At 35.1% G+C, this 17,168-nt stretch overlaps 1 protein-coding gene across 17 annotated transcripts in view; it reads right to left on the bottom strand.

The window, feature by feature from the left end:
• The window catches only part of TAFA2 (TAFA chemokine like family member 2), a 541,094-nt gene that overhangs the window by 11,974 nt on the left and 511,952 nt on the right, over nucleotides 1-17,168 (bottom strand). For 4 of the 17 annotated variants that reach the window (XR_010148009.1, XR_010148010.1, XR_010148008.1 and 1 more), the window contains one exon: nucleotides 940-1,177. The exons of 9 other annotated variants lie outside the window; for them this stretch is intronic. Coding sequence is in view for 3 of the 8 variants with exons in the window: in XM_063785517.1 (XP_063641587.1) it covers nucleotides 15,569-15,574 (6 nt within the window). In the remaining 5 variants the exon portion in view is untranslated. Of the gene's footprint in view, nucleotides 1-4; nucleotides 55-939; nucleotides 1,178-15,471; nucleotides 15,575-17,168 lie in introns of those variants that run through there. 4 more of the 17 variants (XM_063785517.1, XM_016923135.4, XM_063785516.1 and 1 more) reach the window with 2 other exon arrangements.

The following is a 17,168-nucleotide window of genomic DNA, read 5'->3' as shown; positions in this document are numbered from 1 at the left end:
ACACCTGTCTGAATGAAGAATATGTTGCTGTCACTTAAAAGGACTTGATGTAACCTGTGAAAGGACAAAAGCAGTACCAGAAGTTTGTGAGAACATGCCAGAAGCAGCACATGGAGATGGAGCATTCTCTCCGCTCCATCCCTATCATCTTCCATAAAATTAAGAGATGATCATTCTATATGTGGTAAATCTTTTATTTAAAAAATCCCCTTCTGTAAATTTCAAACTAAAATCCATTTTCTGAAGGATAGGGCAACATAGATGGCGATGTTTAACATGTTGGGTGCTTTTGCTTTTTTTTTTTTTCAGTTTCCTAGATGTAATTCTTTTTGGACTTTTCTGATAACAACCATCATAGTTCAGTAATCTTGAATTTCCAAAGTGTGTCAAAATACAAATGCTTAAATCTAATTATTTATAATGCTTAGATGCAGGTATGAAATAATATTCAATTATGGGGCAATTTAAATATATAAAGAATGGACCATTAGGTAAGAATGCAGCCTTTATTTGGTTTATGGAGATTAAGTGAAAGTCTGATGGCTCAGTACTTTTCATGCTTATTTCCAAATAATAGCGCTTTGAACACTAACAGAAGTCCAAGAATACACCCAGATTTTTGTAGTATCCATTTCCTATTTTGGGGAAAACAATACTGCAGAGCCATTGTAGGTGACATAACATAATGGCTCTTTGTGGCCAATTATTTGTTCAGTGTACGGGCCTCACATCAGTTTAAAGAATGATGCCTCTCTCTACTTTTTAATAACAATAATCCAATGCCTTTCTTTACTGACCACTGAGGCAGTTCTTTGCCCTCTGACTCCCTAAAGCTGTACCAAGTTCATTGTCCCCTCTGAAATCAGGAGCACTTAAATGCTAATGGTAACCACAAGAAAGAATAGGTCACAGTTAATCCTGTTAGCACCATGTACACACCTGCTGCTTTAAACCAAGACGGGAGCTCATTTCTGGAGTTGTTTTGAATCTTTACTTCTCAACGAAACTTCTGTCCCTTCCTTAGAATCCGACCAACACTAGGATTCGCCACAACTAGTGCTCCAACATGGAGCCAAAACCTTTTTGAGTGTGGAGAAATCAAAAATTGTCATCAGGCACAGCAGAAACCTTCTCTTTCTACTTCTCCATTCGAACTTGAAGAGTTTTACACGTTTGCCTAAGGAACAAACAAATGTCAGGCACTCCACTGTTTAACAGATTATTACAGAAAGCAAACCTGGGAGAAAGGGGACATTACAACAAGCATAAAGGGACAAGAAGACAATAATGTCCTTAACCTCCAAAAAAGCTCACAGTGGGGATAGGTTTGTATCTCTCTTAGAAGATTATATAATCTTAGTACATCATTTTTTAATTTCAAAGAGACACGCACCTTTAAATGGGACTAAAATAAACAGTTTTTACAAGAAATTTTTAAAAAAGGACAGTAAGAATTTCTTGTGAGTATTTGGGGAGCATTCTGCACAAACCTAAGAAAAAAGTTCATTAAAAGCAAGGAAGAAAGTAGACAGAAATCAAGACATAGTCATCTAAGCACAAAGTGTAAAATAATTGTAGAAACAATAGTAGGTAGTAATAATAAATTATAATTCAAAGATAAAATATTTGTGATCTTAACCATTCATAGCCTTGCCTGATCATCCATGCCTAGAGTAATTTATAATTTGCTGAGGCAGGAATTTGAACCATACACACTTTAAGGGTGATAAATGGAACCAAGTCACTTAACCAACATATGGATCTAGTCACCCCTGGGCGGCATTCATTTTTCAAGCCAACTTTGTTGCTCTCTAGTCATTATTAATTATGTAATCCTCATTAACAGTCAGAATGAGATTCATGACATATTTCAGTTGTAACTTATGATATTTTATAGATATAGATAGATGTTTAAAAGTTTTACTGGCCAGGTGCAGTGGCTCACGCCTGTTATCCCAACACTTTGGGAGGCCAACGCGGGTGGATCACCTGAGGTCAGGAGTTCGAGACCAGCCTGACCAACATGGTGAAACCCCGTCTCTACTAAAAGTACAAAAAATTAGCTGGGGGTGGTGGCGGTTGCCTGATCCCAGCTACTCTGGAGGCTGGGGCAGGAAAATCGCTTGAACCTGGGAGGCAGAGGTTGCAGTGAGCCAAGATCATGCCATTGCACTCCAGCCTGGGTGACAAGAGTGAGACTCTCTCTCAAAAAAAAAAAAAAGGTTTATTTATACTCCCTTTTCCAAAGTACTCCAGCGATATCAAAACATACTATTTGAATTTCAAATATTTGAAGAATAATTCAGTAGTTGAGAGAAAAATATGAGTAACAATAATAAATAATAAATGTATGTAAATTGGCTATTAATAGTAATTTAGGCTCTGACAATAGAGGGGTTTTGGTTTTATAAGTTAAAAGTAAAGTAAAGCACTTTCTACATAAATTTGAGAGGTTGGAATAGTTAAAATTAATAGCAAGAAAAAAGACTAATCATGTAATTAGAAGAAAAATATATTTTCTAATTTTGAAAATATTTGTGTTATTGAGTAATTAGAACAGACCCCTGTTTTCTTATCACTGCTAATCCTGGCCTCTCCCTCCTAAACCAGAAAATGTAAGATTTAAATGATGGTTTGAGGAAGAGTGGAACTTTTGTATTCTGGCCAGAGTCGAGTCTAGATGCCTTTATTTAGATATATCAAAGCCAACACAGTTGTGAAGTGGGTCAGTGTTATGACCTGCAGTGGACACATGTAGTTGAAGATAAGTGATAAAGACTGAGAAAATTTAGAAGAGTTTCAGTTTTTTGTTTTTTGTTTTTTTGTTTTTAAGAAAAAGCAAGTCGCACATGGAGAAATACATCGTCTACACATTTCCAATCCTCCATTTTCTTTACGTCGTTCAAAAACATAGAAATGTTTTCAGGGACTTTTTAAAAATTTCATATATACCCATTGAACACTTTAAGAGTAGAATAACTTTTTCCTATATGTCTTATCTCTAATCAGTTTCTAATCATCTTTCTAATCTATTTCCTACTCTTGGTCCCACTACTATACTCTTTATTCCACCTGGTGTGTATAATTGCAATAATGCCCTGACTTGTCTTGTTCCCTGCTGTTTCTCCTCCTCTTTGCCACCATCATCCTGAAAAGAAAAATCTATAATACTATCCTATTACAGGAAGAAACATAAACTTATTTATGATATATAACATCCTTCATGATTAGACCGCAAACACCCGGATTCATCTCCCCTTCTTCCCAATGTCTCCACAAAACATGCATGCACCACTCTAGTCATGCCTATTTAATCCTAGGACTTCATGTGCCCATTCATGTCCCCTGATCTCTGTGTTTGTTTTAGCTTTGCCTAAAATACACTTGTTTCAAATCCCAGAAGAAATGTGGCCACTTCATGATTTATCCAATCAGCACTTTGTCATAGTTCTATTATAAGACATATTTCATCATATTATGATTATTAATCTGTTTCTCTCACTAAATTACGAGGTATTGGAGAAAAAGAATATTAGCATACATTTTGTTTCGTCAGTGCTAAGCAGCATATGAGGCACGTACATGATGCCTAATATTTATTAAATGAAAGATTGAAACAATGGATGCATGGAGAGATGAATAAATACATGAAAACGTGAATGAATTAATATAAGGAAAAAGGTGATAAGTAATTTCAGAAGAAGGAAAGCTAGAATCAATATTTGGATTCTCTGTAAACAGCAAGGGGGGTGATTAGGTGACCCAAAGGGTCAGTTCCTCAATTTTTAATTTTTCTAGGATTATCCCTATGATTCTGCAGTTTCAGAATTTGAAATTATAGATACGCATGGGTCCTGACATTCAGCTTCACATTTTCACCTCAGATATTCAAATTTATTCTCATTTGGAAAAGGTCTGATTTTAAAAACAAAATTAATTCATGAAAATAATGATGCAAGTAGATAATAGCAATCTGTGATGCTCTAATTGGTATTAGACTAATCACTTGGGATGTGGAAAATGTCCAAATGAATGCGTCAAGGTTGATGCTGGCATATCATTACAGTTAATATTTCAGTTAGAAGCTATCCCTTAAAAAAATACACCTATCTCCTGAGTAATTTCCATACAACTGCTTAACACTGTCAGGAAATTTTTCTCATGAAATATTTCATGAGACAATTACCCTACACCAAGGAATTACATGCTCACTTGACATCAGATATGGTGGTGCAAATGAAATAGCATCAAATTTCCTATAATAGAACACAGTAAACACATAGCACAATGATTGGTTCACCATTGCCCCCAAATAATATTGTGCATGCAATCACTTATGTGCATGCACACAAACAGAATTATGTACTGTATATATTACAGTTCAGGATAGCTGACCTCTCTCCTGCTTTATTTTTCCTATCAAATCTGGAGACTAGTATTTTTAAAGCATGTATGTGGCATGATTTTTATTTTTTATTGTTGATACTTTGATTTGGGGTTTCCCCCTCATAATAGTTTCTGAATGTGGAACTGCATGAACAAAGAGAAGACACATTTTATATTTTTTGGTTTTCTTTTCTCTTTTTCTTTCTTTCTTTCTTCCTCTCCCTCTCCTTCTCCTCTCTCCTTCCTTCCTTCCTTCCTTCCATTTCAATACTTTTGGGGGAGCAGGTGGTTTTTGGTTATGTGGATAAGTGCTTTAGTTGTGATTTCTGAGATTTTTGTACACTCATCCCCTGAAGAGTGTACACTATACCCAATGTGTAGTCTTTTATACCTCACCCCTCTCCATCCCTTCTCCCCGAGTCCCCAAAGTTTATTGTATCATTCCTATGCCTTTGTGTCTGCACAGCTTAGCTTTCACTTATAAGTGAGAACATACGATGTTTGGTTTTCCATTCCTGAGTTACTTCACTTAGAATAATGGCCTCCATCCAGGTTACTGTGAAAGAAATTATTTCATTTCTTTTTATGGCTGAGTAGTATTCCATGGTATGTCTATGTGTGTGTGTGTGTGTGTGTGTGTGTGTATATACCCAGATGGGTGTATATATATATACATCTGGGTGTGTGCGTGTGTGTATATATATATATATATATATATGTGTGTGTGTGTGTGCGTATATATATATGTGTGTGTATATATATATGTGTGTGTGTGTATATATATGTGTATATATATATACCATCTGGGTATATCTGGGTATATATATACCATCATATCTGGGATGTATATCTGGGTATATATATACACCATCTGGGTGTGTGTGTGTATATATATATATATATATATATATATATATATACACCATCTGGGTGTATATATATCTGGGATATATATATCTGGGTATATATATACCATCTGGGTATATATATATATATGTATATATATATATATATACACACACACACACACACACACATACACATCCAGCATTTTCTTTATCCATTCATTGATTGATGGGCATTTGGCCTGGTTCCATATTTTTACAATTGTGAATTGTACTGCTATAAACATGCATGGGCAAGTGTCTTTTTCAAATAATGATTTCTTATTCTCTGGGTAGATACACAGTAGTGAGATTGCTGGATCAAATGGTGCATCTACTTTTAGTTCTTATGGAATCTCCACACTGTTTTGCATAGTGGTTGTACTAGTTTACATTCCCCCCAGCAGTGTAAGTGATCTATTTTCACCACATCCATACCAATGTCTATTATTTTTTGATCTTTTAAATTATGGCCACTCCATTGTGGTTTTGATTTGCATTTTCCTGATAATTAGTGAGGTTGAGCATGTTTGTATGTTTGTTGGCAATTTGTATATCTTTCTTTTTTATCTATTTATGTCCTTAGCCCACTTTTTGATGGGATTGTTTGTTTCTTGATGATTTGAGTTCCTTTGTAGATTCTGGGTATAGTTTTTTGTTGGATGCATAGTTTGCAAGTATTGTCTCCCACTCTGTGGGTTGTCTGTTTACTCTGCTGATTATTACTTTTGCTGTGTAGAAGCTTTTTATTTCAATTAAGTCCCATCTATTTATCTTTGTTTTTGCCACATTTGCTTTTGGGTTCTTTGTAGTGAATTCTTTGCATAAGCCGGTGTCTATAAGAGTTTTTCTGATGTTGTCTTCTAGAATTTTTATGGTTTCAGGTCTTATATTTAAGCCTTTGATCCATCTTGGGTTGATTTTTGTATAAGGTGAGAGATGAGGATCCAGCTTCATTCTTCTGCATGTAGCTTGCCAATTATCCCAGCACCATTTGTTGAATAGGGTGTCCTTTCCCCACTTTATGTTTTTGTTTGCTTTGTCAAAGATCATTTAGCTGTGAGTATTTTGCTTCATTTCTGGGTTCTGTATTCTGTTCCATTGGTCTTTGTGCCTATTTTTATACCAGTACCATGCTGCTTTGGTGACTATAGCCTTATAGTATAGTTTGAAGTTCAGAAAATGTGAGGCCTCCAAATTTGTTGCTTTTGCTTAGTCTTGCTTTGGCAAAGCAAGTAACCCGGATGGAGTTGGAGGCCATTATTCTAAGTGAAGTAACTCAGGAATGGAAAACCACACATCGTATGTTCTCACTTATCAGTGAAAGTTAAGCTAAGCTATACAGACACAAAGGCATAAGAATGATACAATAAACTTTGGGGATTTGGGGAGAAGGGTTGGAGAGGGGTGAAGTATAAAAGACTACACATTGGGTATAGGGTACACTCTTTGGGTAATGGGTGCACAAAAATCTGAGAAGGGTTTCTTTTTTCTTTTTTTTTTTTTTTAGAAAAAGCAAGTTGCACGTGGGGAAATAACATCATTTACACATTTCTAATCCTCCATTTTCTTTACATTGTTCTGAAATATAGAAATGTTTTCAGGGACTCTTTTTTTAATTTGATATATACCCATTGAATGTTTTAAGAGTAGAATAACTTTTTTCTATATGTTTTATCTCTAATTGGTGGGCTCTTTTTTGGTTCCATATGAATTTTAGGATTTTTTTCTTCTAGTTATATGAAGAATGATGATGGTATTTAGATGGGAAGTGCATTGAATTTGTAGATTGCTTTTGGCCTTATGCTTATTTTCACAATATTGATTCTACCCATCCATGAGCATGAGATGAGTTTCTATTTGTTAGTGTCGTCTATGATTTCTTTCAGCAGTGTTTTGTAGTTTTCCTTGTGGAGGGTTTTCACCTCCTTGGTTAGGTATACTCCTAAGTATTTTATTTTTTGTGCAGCTATTGTAAAAGGAGTCGAGTTCTTGATTGGATTCTCAGCTTGGTCACTATTGGTGTATAGCAGTGCTACTGATTTGTGTACATTGATTTTGTATCCTGAAACTTTACTGAGTTCATTTTCAGATCTAGGAGCTTTTTGGATGAGTCCTTAGGGTTTTCTAGGTATCCAATCATATCACCAGTGAACAGCGACAGTTTGACTTTATCTTTACCAATTTGGATGTCCTTTATTTCTTTTTCTTGTCTGATTGCTCTGGCTAGGACTATGTTGAATAAAAGTGGTGAAAGTGGACATCCTTGTCTTGTTCCAGTTCTCAGGGGGAAGAATGCTTTCAACTTTTCCCTGTTCAGTATAATGTTGGCTGTGGGTTTGTCATGAATGGCTTTTATTATCTTAAGGTATGTCCCTTCTATGCTGATTTTGCTGAGGGTTTTAATCATAAAGCAGTGATAGATTTTGTCAAATGCTTTTTCTGAGACTATTGAGATGATTATGCGATTTTTGTTTTTAATTCTGTTTATGTGGTGTATCACATTTATTGACTTCCTTATGTTAAGCCATCCCTGCATCCCTGGTATGAAGCACACTTGATCATGGTGGATTATCTTACTGATAAGCTATTGGATTCAATTAGCTAGTAATTCATTGAGAATTTTTGCATCTGTGTTCATCAGGGATATTGAACTGTAGTTTTCTTTTATGTGATACAGTGTGATGTTTCCATGCATATATACATTACATAAAGATCAATTCAGGGTGATTAGCATATTCATCATTCTAATCATTATTTATTTGCTTTTTAATTGGATTATTTACCCCATTATCATTTGATATAATCACTCATATATCTGAGTTGCAGCTACCATTATTGAGTAACTTCTATTTATTCCACCTGTTCTAGATTTATTTTCTCTCCTCTTTTGCCTTCTTTTGTATTGTTTTTATTCGTCCATTTTTTTAGTTGACTTGGAAATTATACATTCTTTCACAAATTTTTTAATGTTTGTCTTAGTGCAGCAGTTCTGCAGCTTAATAATTCACTATTGTATATTATTTTGTTTTTGTTTACACTGCCTTATCTTCATGTTTGCCTGGTTATTTTTCATTGTATGCTGAATATATTTGCAAAATTATTTGTGGAGTGATTGTGAGACTGGGGCCATAATCTTTCCAGAGAAGAATTACATTTGCTTTTGCTAAGCATGCCTTAAACATATCTGCTCACCTCAATCTAATTTCAGGTGTTAAAGTTATTCAGATTGAGCCCTGTGAGGGCTGTTCTACTTTTAATTCCCTCTTCCTCCTGGGGTGTAGCACTTTGGGTTTATAACAAGAAATAAGAGAGATTCACCAGGGCTCCCCTTCTCAGCAATCCCTGGCTTACTATGGCAGAGTCTGCTGGGTTCTGCAAGGTCGTCAATGCACTTTTATCCACTGAGCCACTCCTCTAATGTTGATAATTGCCTCCATGGGTTAAGTGATTTCCAAGAGCCGACTAATCTCTGTTAGTCTTCATCCTTCCTAAATTCTGGACAAGTAACTGTTCACTTTCTTGTTGGCTTTCCAATGCCTCCAAACATATCATCTTATATTTTGTTAAGTTCTTCAGTTTTCTTTTATGGGATGAGGGGAGGAGAAACTTAACGATATCACCTGATCTATTACTAAATCTGAAAGTCAAGTTACGTGGGTTCAACTTTACTGATGAATTTGGTATTGATGAGTCATTCATAAAATTAATAATTGAAATTTATTATTGGTATTTTTCTGCCTGCATAGTACTTCTGCATTACAATCATGCTTAGACTGTCTTCTTTCTAAACTTGCTTTCATCTAATACTTAAAACAGACATTAGCTAATTGTTACTTACAATTGGAATGATTACATTTTCCATTTTGCTTGGGATAGCTCTGATTTACCCCGTTGTCCTGAATTCCTGTTGAGTTTATCCTGGAAATATGTCCTACTATGGACAATAAATTATATCATCACCCACATAGAGTAATTATTCTTATAATGGAAATTTACTTTTAACAAATAACTCCTAGATGTAAAGTCTTCAGGCTGTGAATGAATGACTCTCTAATGCAAGAATTTCAGCCATTGTGATAGGCAAAAAAGAGCATTCCTTGAAACATAAAACATTTCTGAAATCCACTAAATCACATCAAGTTGCTAATAAATGTTAAAGTTTGGCATTGAAGAGGTATATATAGATATAGCACTGCACTAATTTCTTCAACTTTCCCATCATAAAGATGAGACATAGAGATAGTAATGTGAGAGACTGACTATAATATTATCAGTTGGTATTGTAGTCCAGGGTCCTGAACTCTGAGAATCACATTAAAGTGATGGCACACACTACTACCTTTGAGATAAAAGAGTTGTTATAACAAGGAGGTCAAATAGGCGTCTTACAAAAATCTAGGTCTATTTTAAAACACTGCAATATTGGGATTTTATATTACCTACTATGCTCTTCAGTTTACCAACTAGATTTTTAAGTTTTTTTCTATTACATTTTAAAGAAAAATTATATTATAATGAAAATTTTCTGATTTTGCCTAAAATTGAAACATGAAAATTGCATATCTTTTTCAATTTCTCCTAACTTTTTTTCATTTCTTTACCATAAATAATTAAAATTGGACTAAAATGGAATGTGTCTTACACATACTGAATGTTTATCTAATAGTAATAATGATGACGAAGACAATGATGAATATAGATTTTCAGAGAATCAGATGGGTAATACATATAACATAGTGGTTAAGAGCATGGGGTTAAGAACATCATCTAGTCTTGGGATTATGCTCACTTAAATATTTATTAGTTGTGTGGCCCTGTTATCTCACTAAAAAAAAACTTAGTTTCTTTACCTATAAATGAAGACAATCCATATCTTATTACACTGCTATGAAGGTTAAGTGCAATTATGCCTCCAGCAAGAATATAATAAACAGCAACTTTTAAACATTTTCAAAACATATTTTGAAATAAGTATTTTTAAAATAAATTTATTTGCTTAAAATTATCATTATTCTATTCCTGCTACAAAATATGAAATCTAATTATTTAATAAATAAGGCAGTAAGCACAAATGTATTTCTAGCTCTTTAATACTATCATTATCCTTCACAAAGCATAGAACAAAGCTTGCTCTATTTTTGAGATTATATTAGAGTCAAGACAAATTATAAAGAATGTATGCTATGTACATAACATCTCCTAAGAGCAAAAACTTACATATTGTAACATATTTTGGTTAAAATGTACTGAGGTCCAAAAATCACTTAGGTTTTATTGGTTATTCCATTAACAGGAATTATTGGCCTCTGCTAATTGCTGAATATCTATAAACACTTTCTGCATCAGTTTCTACTTGGTGTTTTGTGATTTAGTAAGAACATTAATGTTGTATTAGTAATAGCAAAATGGGCAAGGGTGACTCAGCATTCAATAAACAAGTCTTTCCTGCTGCAACAACCACTCCAGGCTAACCTCATCTAAAATTGCAACAGGCAAACAACTACGAAAACTTAAAATGAAAATGAAAAAAAACACACACACACACAAAAACCTAGCTCATAAACCCAGACTAATACTCCTCCCTCTCCAGTTAGCAAAGCATTTTTAAACATAAAAGATTTGTGCATGCATATGAGGCTATCTTTGAATTATACCACTGGACATAGAAATACTAGTTGAATAAATGTCAATAATTGTGATTGTCAGAAAAAGAAGAATTGTCTCCTTCACCTGGTAGGCCTGATAAGTCCATAAGAGATGTTGCTGAAAACCCAATGTCTGATGGCTATAAATAAGAAAGAACATTTCTGCTCTTGCAGCATATCTTGGGAAGAGCACCTTTACAATTGTGTAGTCCAACAGTCCCCACCTGACCCACCTATGGTAAATAACTAGAATGGCCCCATGTCTGAGGCCAGGTGGAGACTGTGCTCAAGCACTGAAATCCATTTAGTACAGTTCTATGGTTTCTTTCTAGGATGAAATTTTGTGGCTATTCTAAAAGAGACAGACCAACCTCCAATGAATTTGTGCTTTCTCTTCAAAGCCCTAGTTTAAGTATGAATAGAGATAGTAGAGGAAGTTTTGAGTTATTTCCACATTAGTATTTCTTTAACAAGACTGACTGCTGTGGAATAATAATGTTAATATTTGAGTTATGAGAAAACTGGCCCATTTTATTAGCCTATTAACAACTTGCTTGATTTATCTGTTTTAGTTAACAAGCACATATAGCCCTTATACTTGGCCAGAAACTGTTTTAAGTGTGTTACATATATAAACTAATTTAATCCATGTGAGAAATCTATGTGGCAGATATATTATTGTCATCATCTCCCAGATGTGGAAACTGAGGAGTATTGATGTAAAGTAACTTTCCCAAGACCACCAGCTAATACATGGCAGTTGGGATAGGAACTCAAGTAATGATTCCAGAGACTGGGTTCTTAATCATTATGCCATCCTTGAAGGCACCAGCAGTGCTCTGTAAACTGTGCAATGTTGAGGTAACATTGCACAGTTACCTCAAATGGTTATGGTGGGTGAAATGGAGAATCAAAAATTACCTGATACACCTTGACAATGTCTCCATCTGTCACTAATTTCAGTAACCTCAGAAAGGCTAAACCCTTAGTGAGACATCAACAGTACTACGGAAAATAATTCTGTTATGATCTGTAGACATTTTTAATCAACTTATATAAACAATTTTGTTTCGTGTTATGAATATTTATCTTTACCTTCAGTATCATATAGTGATGTGAAACAGTTTTACTGAATAGGATCTCCTTAGACCATTACGTAGGTACAACGTGAATTATTTTAAAGTTACCATTAACAGCTTTTATCATAATTTCCCTTATTCATAAGGGAATTCACTTAAAACCCATCTAAGAAGTCCTCAAAGCTATAATCTGGAGGCAGATGGTTCACAACTATATTATATATGCAGGAGTGCTCTCAACAAGTTGATTTAATTTGTGAAATTTAATCTCAAACAATAGTTGGACTGTCTGGCCAGACATTTGCCTTCAGTAATCTCATAAATCGATCATATGTTGTAATTGAAGTTGGGGGTTGAGATTTCTAATCATGATACTTGTTTAGATTATCCTGACTGTCAGCCAATGTGTCTGAGAATATTCAATTTGATTTCTTTCAAGATAGAATAAATGCATCTCAGTATATGAATCTTAGAAACAGGCTGACCAAATCAACTCTCCTCACAATTACTCAAACAGCCTTTTCAAATATAGAGTATTTTAAAGTTGCAAAGCAAAGATTGCATTCAATTTGCAAGCATTCTTTGAAAATAAATTTACACTGCCTGATATTACCCAGTTTCTCTTTCTCTTTCTCTTTCTCTTTCTCTGTCTCTCTACCATCCTTCTCCCTGCCCTCACCAGTTTTCTTTTAACAGGACCAAGAAGAGAACAGAAAATGCAATGTAAGTGTAAAATATGTTTGTCCCATCATTCTCAGCAAACACAGGAACAGAAAACCAAAACACCACATGTTCTCACTCATAAGTGGGAGTTGAACAATGAGAACACATGCACACAGGGGTGGGGGGGAATATCACACACCGGGGCCTGTCAGAGTTGGGAGGCAAGGGGTGGGAGAGCATTAGGAGAAATACCTAATGTAGATGATGGGTTAATGGGTGCAGCAAACCACCGTGGCACGTGTATACCTATGTACAAACCTGCACGTTCTGCACATGTATCCCAGAACTTAAAGTCTAAAAAAAAAAAAAGTCTAAAAACTAAAAACAAATAAAAAAATAGACACTGGAGACTCAGAAGGATGGGAAGGTGGGAGAGGAGTGAAGGATGAAAAGTGGCTTAATACGTACAATGTACATTATTCAGAAAATGATTACACTAAAAGCCCAGACTTCATCATTATTCGAAATACCCATGTAACAAAACTCACTTGTAGCACTTAAATTTATACAAATAAGCAAATTTTTTAGATGTAAAAAAAAATATTTGTCACCAGAAGAGAATAAGCAATAAAATATAAAGGTAAAATAGCCAATGGTAAGCGGAACCTCAACAAAAGAATCCTTTACTGACTTTAGACTAATCCTACCATAAATCATGGGAAGCCAACATTGCTACTTAATAGGAAAAAAAAAAATGCCATAATACTGAACCATGAGAGCAAAGCATATATTTAACAGCTAAATAACTCATGTTAAACAAGTTCAATATTAAACATTATAATAAATAGAATTCTATAGCTTAGTATAAGCTATATGTATTATTTTTTGTTTTAATTTGGCAATTTGAGTTTTATATCTTAGATCACATTTCAACTGAATGGCTGATTTTGCTAAAACTAATATACATTACTTCAAAATTTTTAAAGTGTTTTATCAGCTTAAAACATTAAAAATATGTGCAATGGTATCAGGTTCCAATATTCTTATTCGCTCGTGGGAATCTTAAATTATTTTCAATTTAATTAGAGTTATTAGTGTAGCCCCAATTTTTTATATGCAAATTATCTCCCTTCCCCTGTCTCTCCTCTCTCTCTGCTCTCTGTGTGTGTGTGTGTGTGTGTGTGTGTGTGTGTGTGTGTGGATGTGTCTCCATCTCTCTTGCATGTGTGTGTATATATATTTACATGCATACACACACACACATATATATATGTGTATGAAGATAGTCTAGTTGAGAAAGCATTTTATTGGATTTTGTTGTATTATGATAGTACTATACAGATATAAAGGCAGGAAAAAAATTCAGTTCAATCTTGACATCATGGAATATAATATTTAGATTCTGTTAGATTGCATTTAGTTGCTATATACTAAGGAGACAAATTATAGGTAAATTGCCCTTGAATGGCATCACAATCTGGTATCATTGAGCGTTAGAAGAGTTATGGGCTATGCAATATTAAACTGCCAATGTGCTTTCGTGGCACTTACACAAACTTCTGTCCTGCCACTTCTGTACATGACAATGATTTACTGACTTTCTATCCAATTGACTGTGAACTTGTGAACTCTTGGACAGCAAAGAGTCATAATTTTTAAAAAATCTGAATCCCCAAAATCTAGCACAATGTCTGGCACATACCCACATAGCGTACATTCGATTTATCTTCACAGAGTGAATGGATGAATGAACAGACAAGCTTCCTTTAAACAGAGTTTGTTAATTCTGCTAAGGAGATTCATATTTATTCTTTTAGACAGAGTCTCACTCTGTCACCCAGGTTGGAGTGCGATGGTGAAATATCAGCTCACTGTAGCCTCCACCTCCTGGGTTCAAGCAATTCTCATGCCTCAGCCTCCCGAGGTCGGGACTGCAAGCATGTGCCACCACACCTGGCTAATTTTTGCATTTTTAGTAGAGATTGGGTTTCACCATGTTGGCCTGGCTGGTCTCGAACATCTGGCCTCAAGAGATCCGTCTGCTTCTGCCTCCCAAAGTGCTGGGATTACAGGCATGAGCCACTGTGCCCAGCCCATATTTATTCTTATTTTTAAAGTACTTTAAACAGTGCATTCTGTTTTAGATGGATGTATATTCTGCAGTGTTTACAATGTGTTAACAATGACATCATCCAACTAGCAGGCAAGTTTTAGGATTGTAATAAAACAAGTAATGTTCATCTAATGGACAAGAACTCAGAATTTCTTGTAAATCCCACATTCAGAAAGAGACATAAAGCCACATAACCTGTCTGTAGGTTCCATATCCTTGTATCAATTGAAAGCCCTGGATCCCTGGAACTCTATTTCTGCATTCCCCCAGACTCTGGTCTTTCTTGGTTTTCTGTCTATTTCTCTGTCTACACTTCTTGTTCCTTACAGGTACTTTCTTCCACATTAGTTGTTAAAATGTCTTTGACGCTCTTCTTTTTCTATGCATTTCTTTTGAGAGAGCATTCTTGATTAGCTATTTCAATACCACCTAGGGAATAATAATTTCCAGATTTCTATCTTGACCTCTAGGCCTATATATCAAATTATCCTCCAGATATCTCTACCTCATAGTCTCATTAGCAATTACTATTGCAACAATAAGTCAAGCAAGAAATATGTAAGAAGTATGTGAGTCTGGAATTTTTCCTTTCATTCACTTTTCATATTCAATTAATTACCAAGCCCTATCAATTCCCTTCCCTCTGCACCCACACTACCATCACCTCCCTACCTTACTTCAGGCCCATTAACTCATACCTCCTTCAATTCTGTTGACCCATTGCAGCCAAATAGACATTATGAAGTATAAATCAGACCCTTCTCCTCTCCTGCTTGATTAAGGTTCTTCGATGATTCACCACTGCATGGAGAAAAAATCCAAATCTTTTAACATGGTATTTAAAAGCCCATCATGATACAAACTCAACCTGCCATGATTCCCCTCACAGGGATTCCTCATTACATACTTCCCCTCACACACATTGTTACCCCATGAAATGGTTTCAATTCCATGAGTAAGATATGATCTTCTATTCCGTCATGCCTTCATATAAGCTGTTTTTTGTTTTGATAGCTTGATGTAGACAACTCTGCGAATTTCTGTTCATCCCTTAAAAGTCACAAATATATGCCATCCTAAAATGAGGAAATTACTGTTTCTTAAGGCAGCCCATTCAATGTCATCTAGAGTTGACACTGAGAAAGTTATTACTATAGCCTTAGTTGTATTCCTTGTAGTCACACAGAACAAATCTACATTTTTTTCTTTCACATGCTATATCATCAAATAATTTAACGCATATTGCTCCTAGTGCTTTAATTCCCTGAGGTAAATCTCCACAAAATCCTTTACATTTGCCTCTTTTCTTCTACCCCATTAAAAGTTGGTATCCAGGACTTTCTTGAGCACATCCAGATGAGGTTTGATCACTCTAAAGTAAAGCTCAACACCACCCTTTATATTAGGTGCACTTCACAAACAACTCTCCACTACTCACAGGTGAAGTGACAAGTCCTGAACAGCCTTGCAGGGAGCTAGAAATCCTGAGCTTGTGGGAACATTATGTGTTATTTCTCAGCTGCATCTTCACCCCACTCTCCAGAGTAAGAAAATAAAATTGGATCTGAAGTCATTGATTACGAGAGTTAAATTCCACATAAAACATGTGATGGACACAGGAGGGAAAGAGCCATGGGGGAATGTACATAGGAAAGATTATCCATATTTTTTAATAGGAGGTTTGCCACTCACAATAGAGGAAAAAAGCACAGAAGCACCACTAACTATGGCTTCTTGAACATACCTTTCTATTCCCCAAGTCCTACGAGGTGCCATTTTTCTTTTATTAAGCCATTTTAGTAACCAAAACCAGGTAAAAGGTTGCCTCTCCCAGGAATGCTTACCTTTAAACAAATATCAAGGTCTTAAACATTAGATATAAAGCCCTGACAGAATTTTATCTATCAGCCCTCAGGTGAGAGACAGAAATATTGCTCTCGCCACTTAGTTCATAGAACAGAAGCAGTCGCCTAAAGATGTACCTTGCAGTTGTAAATGAAATTCTATGGTGCTCAAACTGGTCCTATTACAATATGTGAACATTCACAATTAACTGTAAGATTATAAGCAGAACATTTGGAGTAACATCTACAGATTAACACCTGGCTCAAATATTGCAGAAGCATCTACATCTTAGAGGAACTTAAAAGCACTCATATATCGCCCATTTCTCATTTCAATTACAAAAATACAGGCCAAGTTTGGACATAGAGCCGGATGATATATTTTTTGCATTATTTTTCAATAACTCTTTAAACAAATACCAAGGTAGACACTCTTGGCCCTATTAAATTATATTTAATTAAGTAATCAGCTCTTAAATTTAAAATATCAGGTTTAAAATGTTACTTTCTTTTGAGACAGAGTCTCATTCTGTTGTCTAGGCTAGAGTTGA

This window comes from Pan troglodytes, chromosome 10 (genome assembly GCF_028858775.2).
Source record: "Pan troglodytes isolate AG18354 chromosome 10, NHGRI_mPanTro3-v2.0_pri, whole genome shotgun sequence".
In the NCBI taxonomy this organism is placed as follows: domain Eukaryota; kingdom Metazoa; phylum Chordata; class Mammalia; order Primates; family Hominidae; genus Pan; species Pan troglodytes.
The sequence above is the reverse complement of the archived record's forward strand: the minus strand, read 5'-3'. Positions and strand labels throughout refer to the sequence as shown.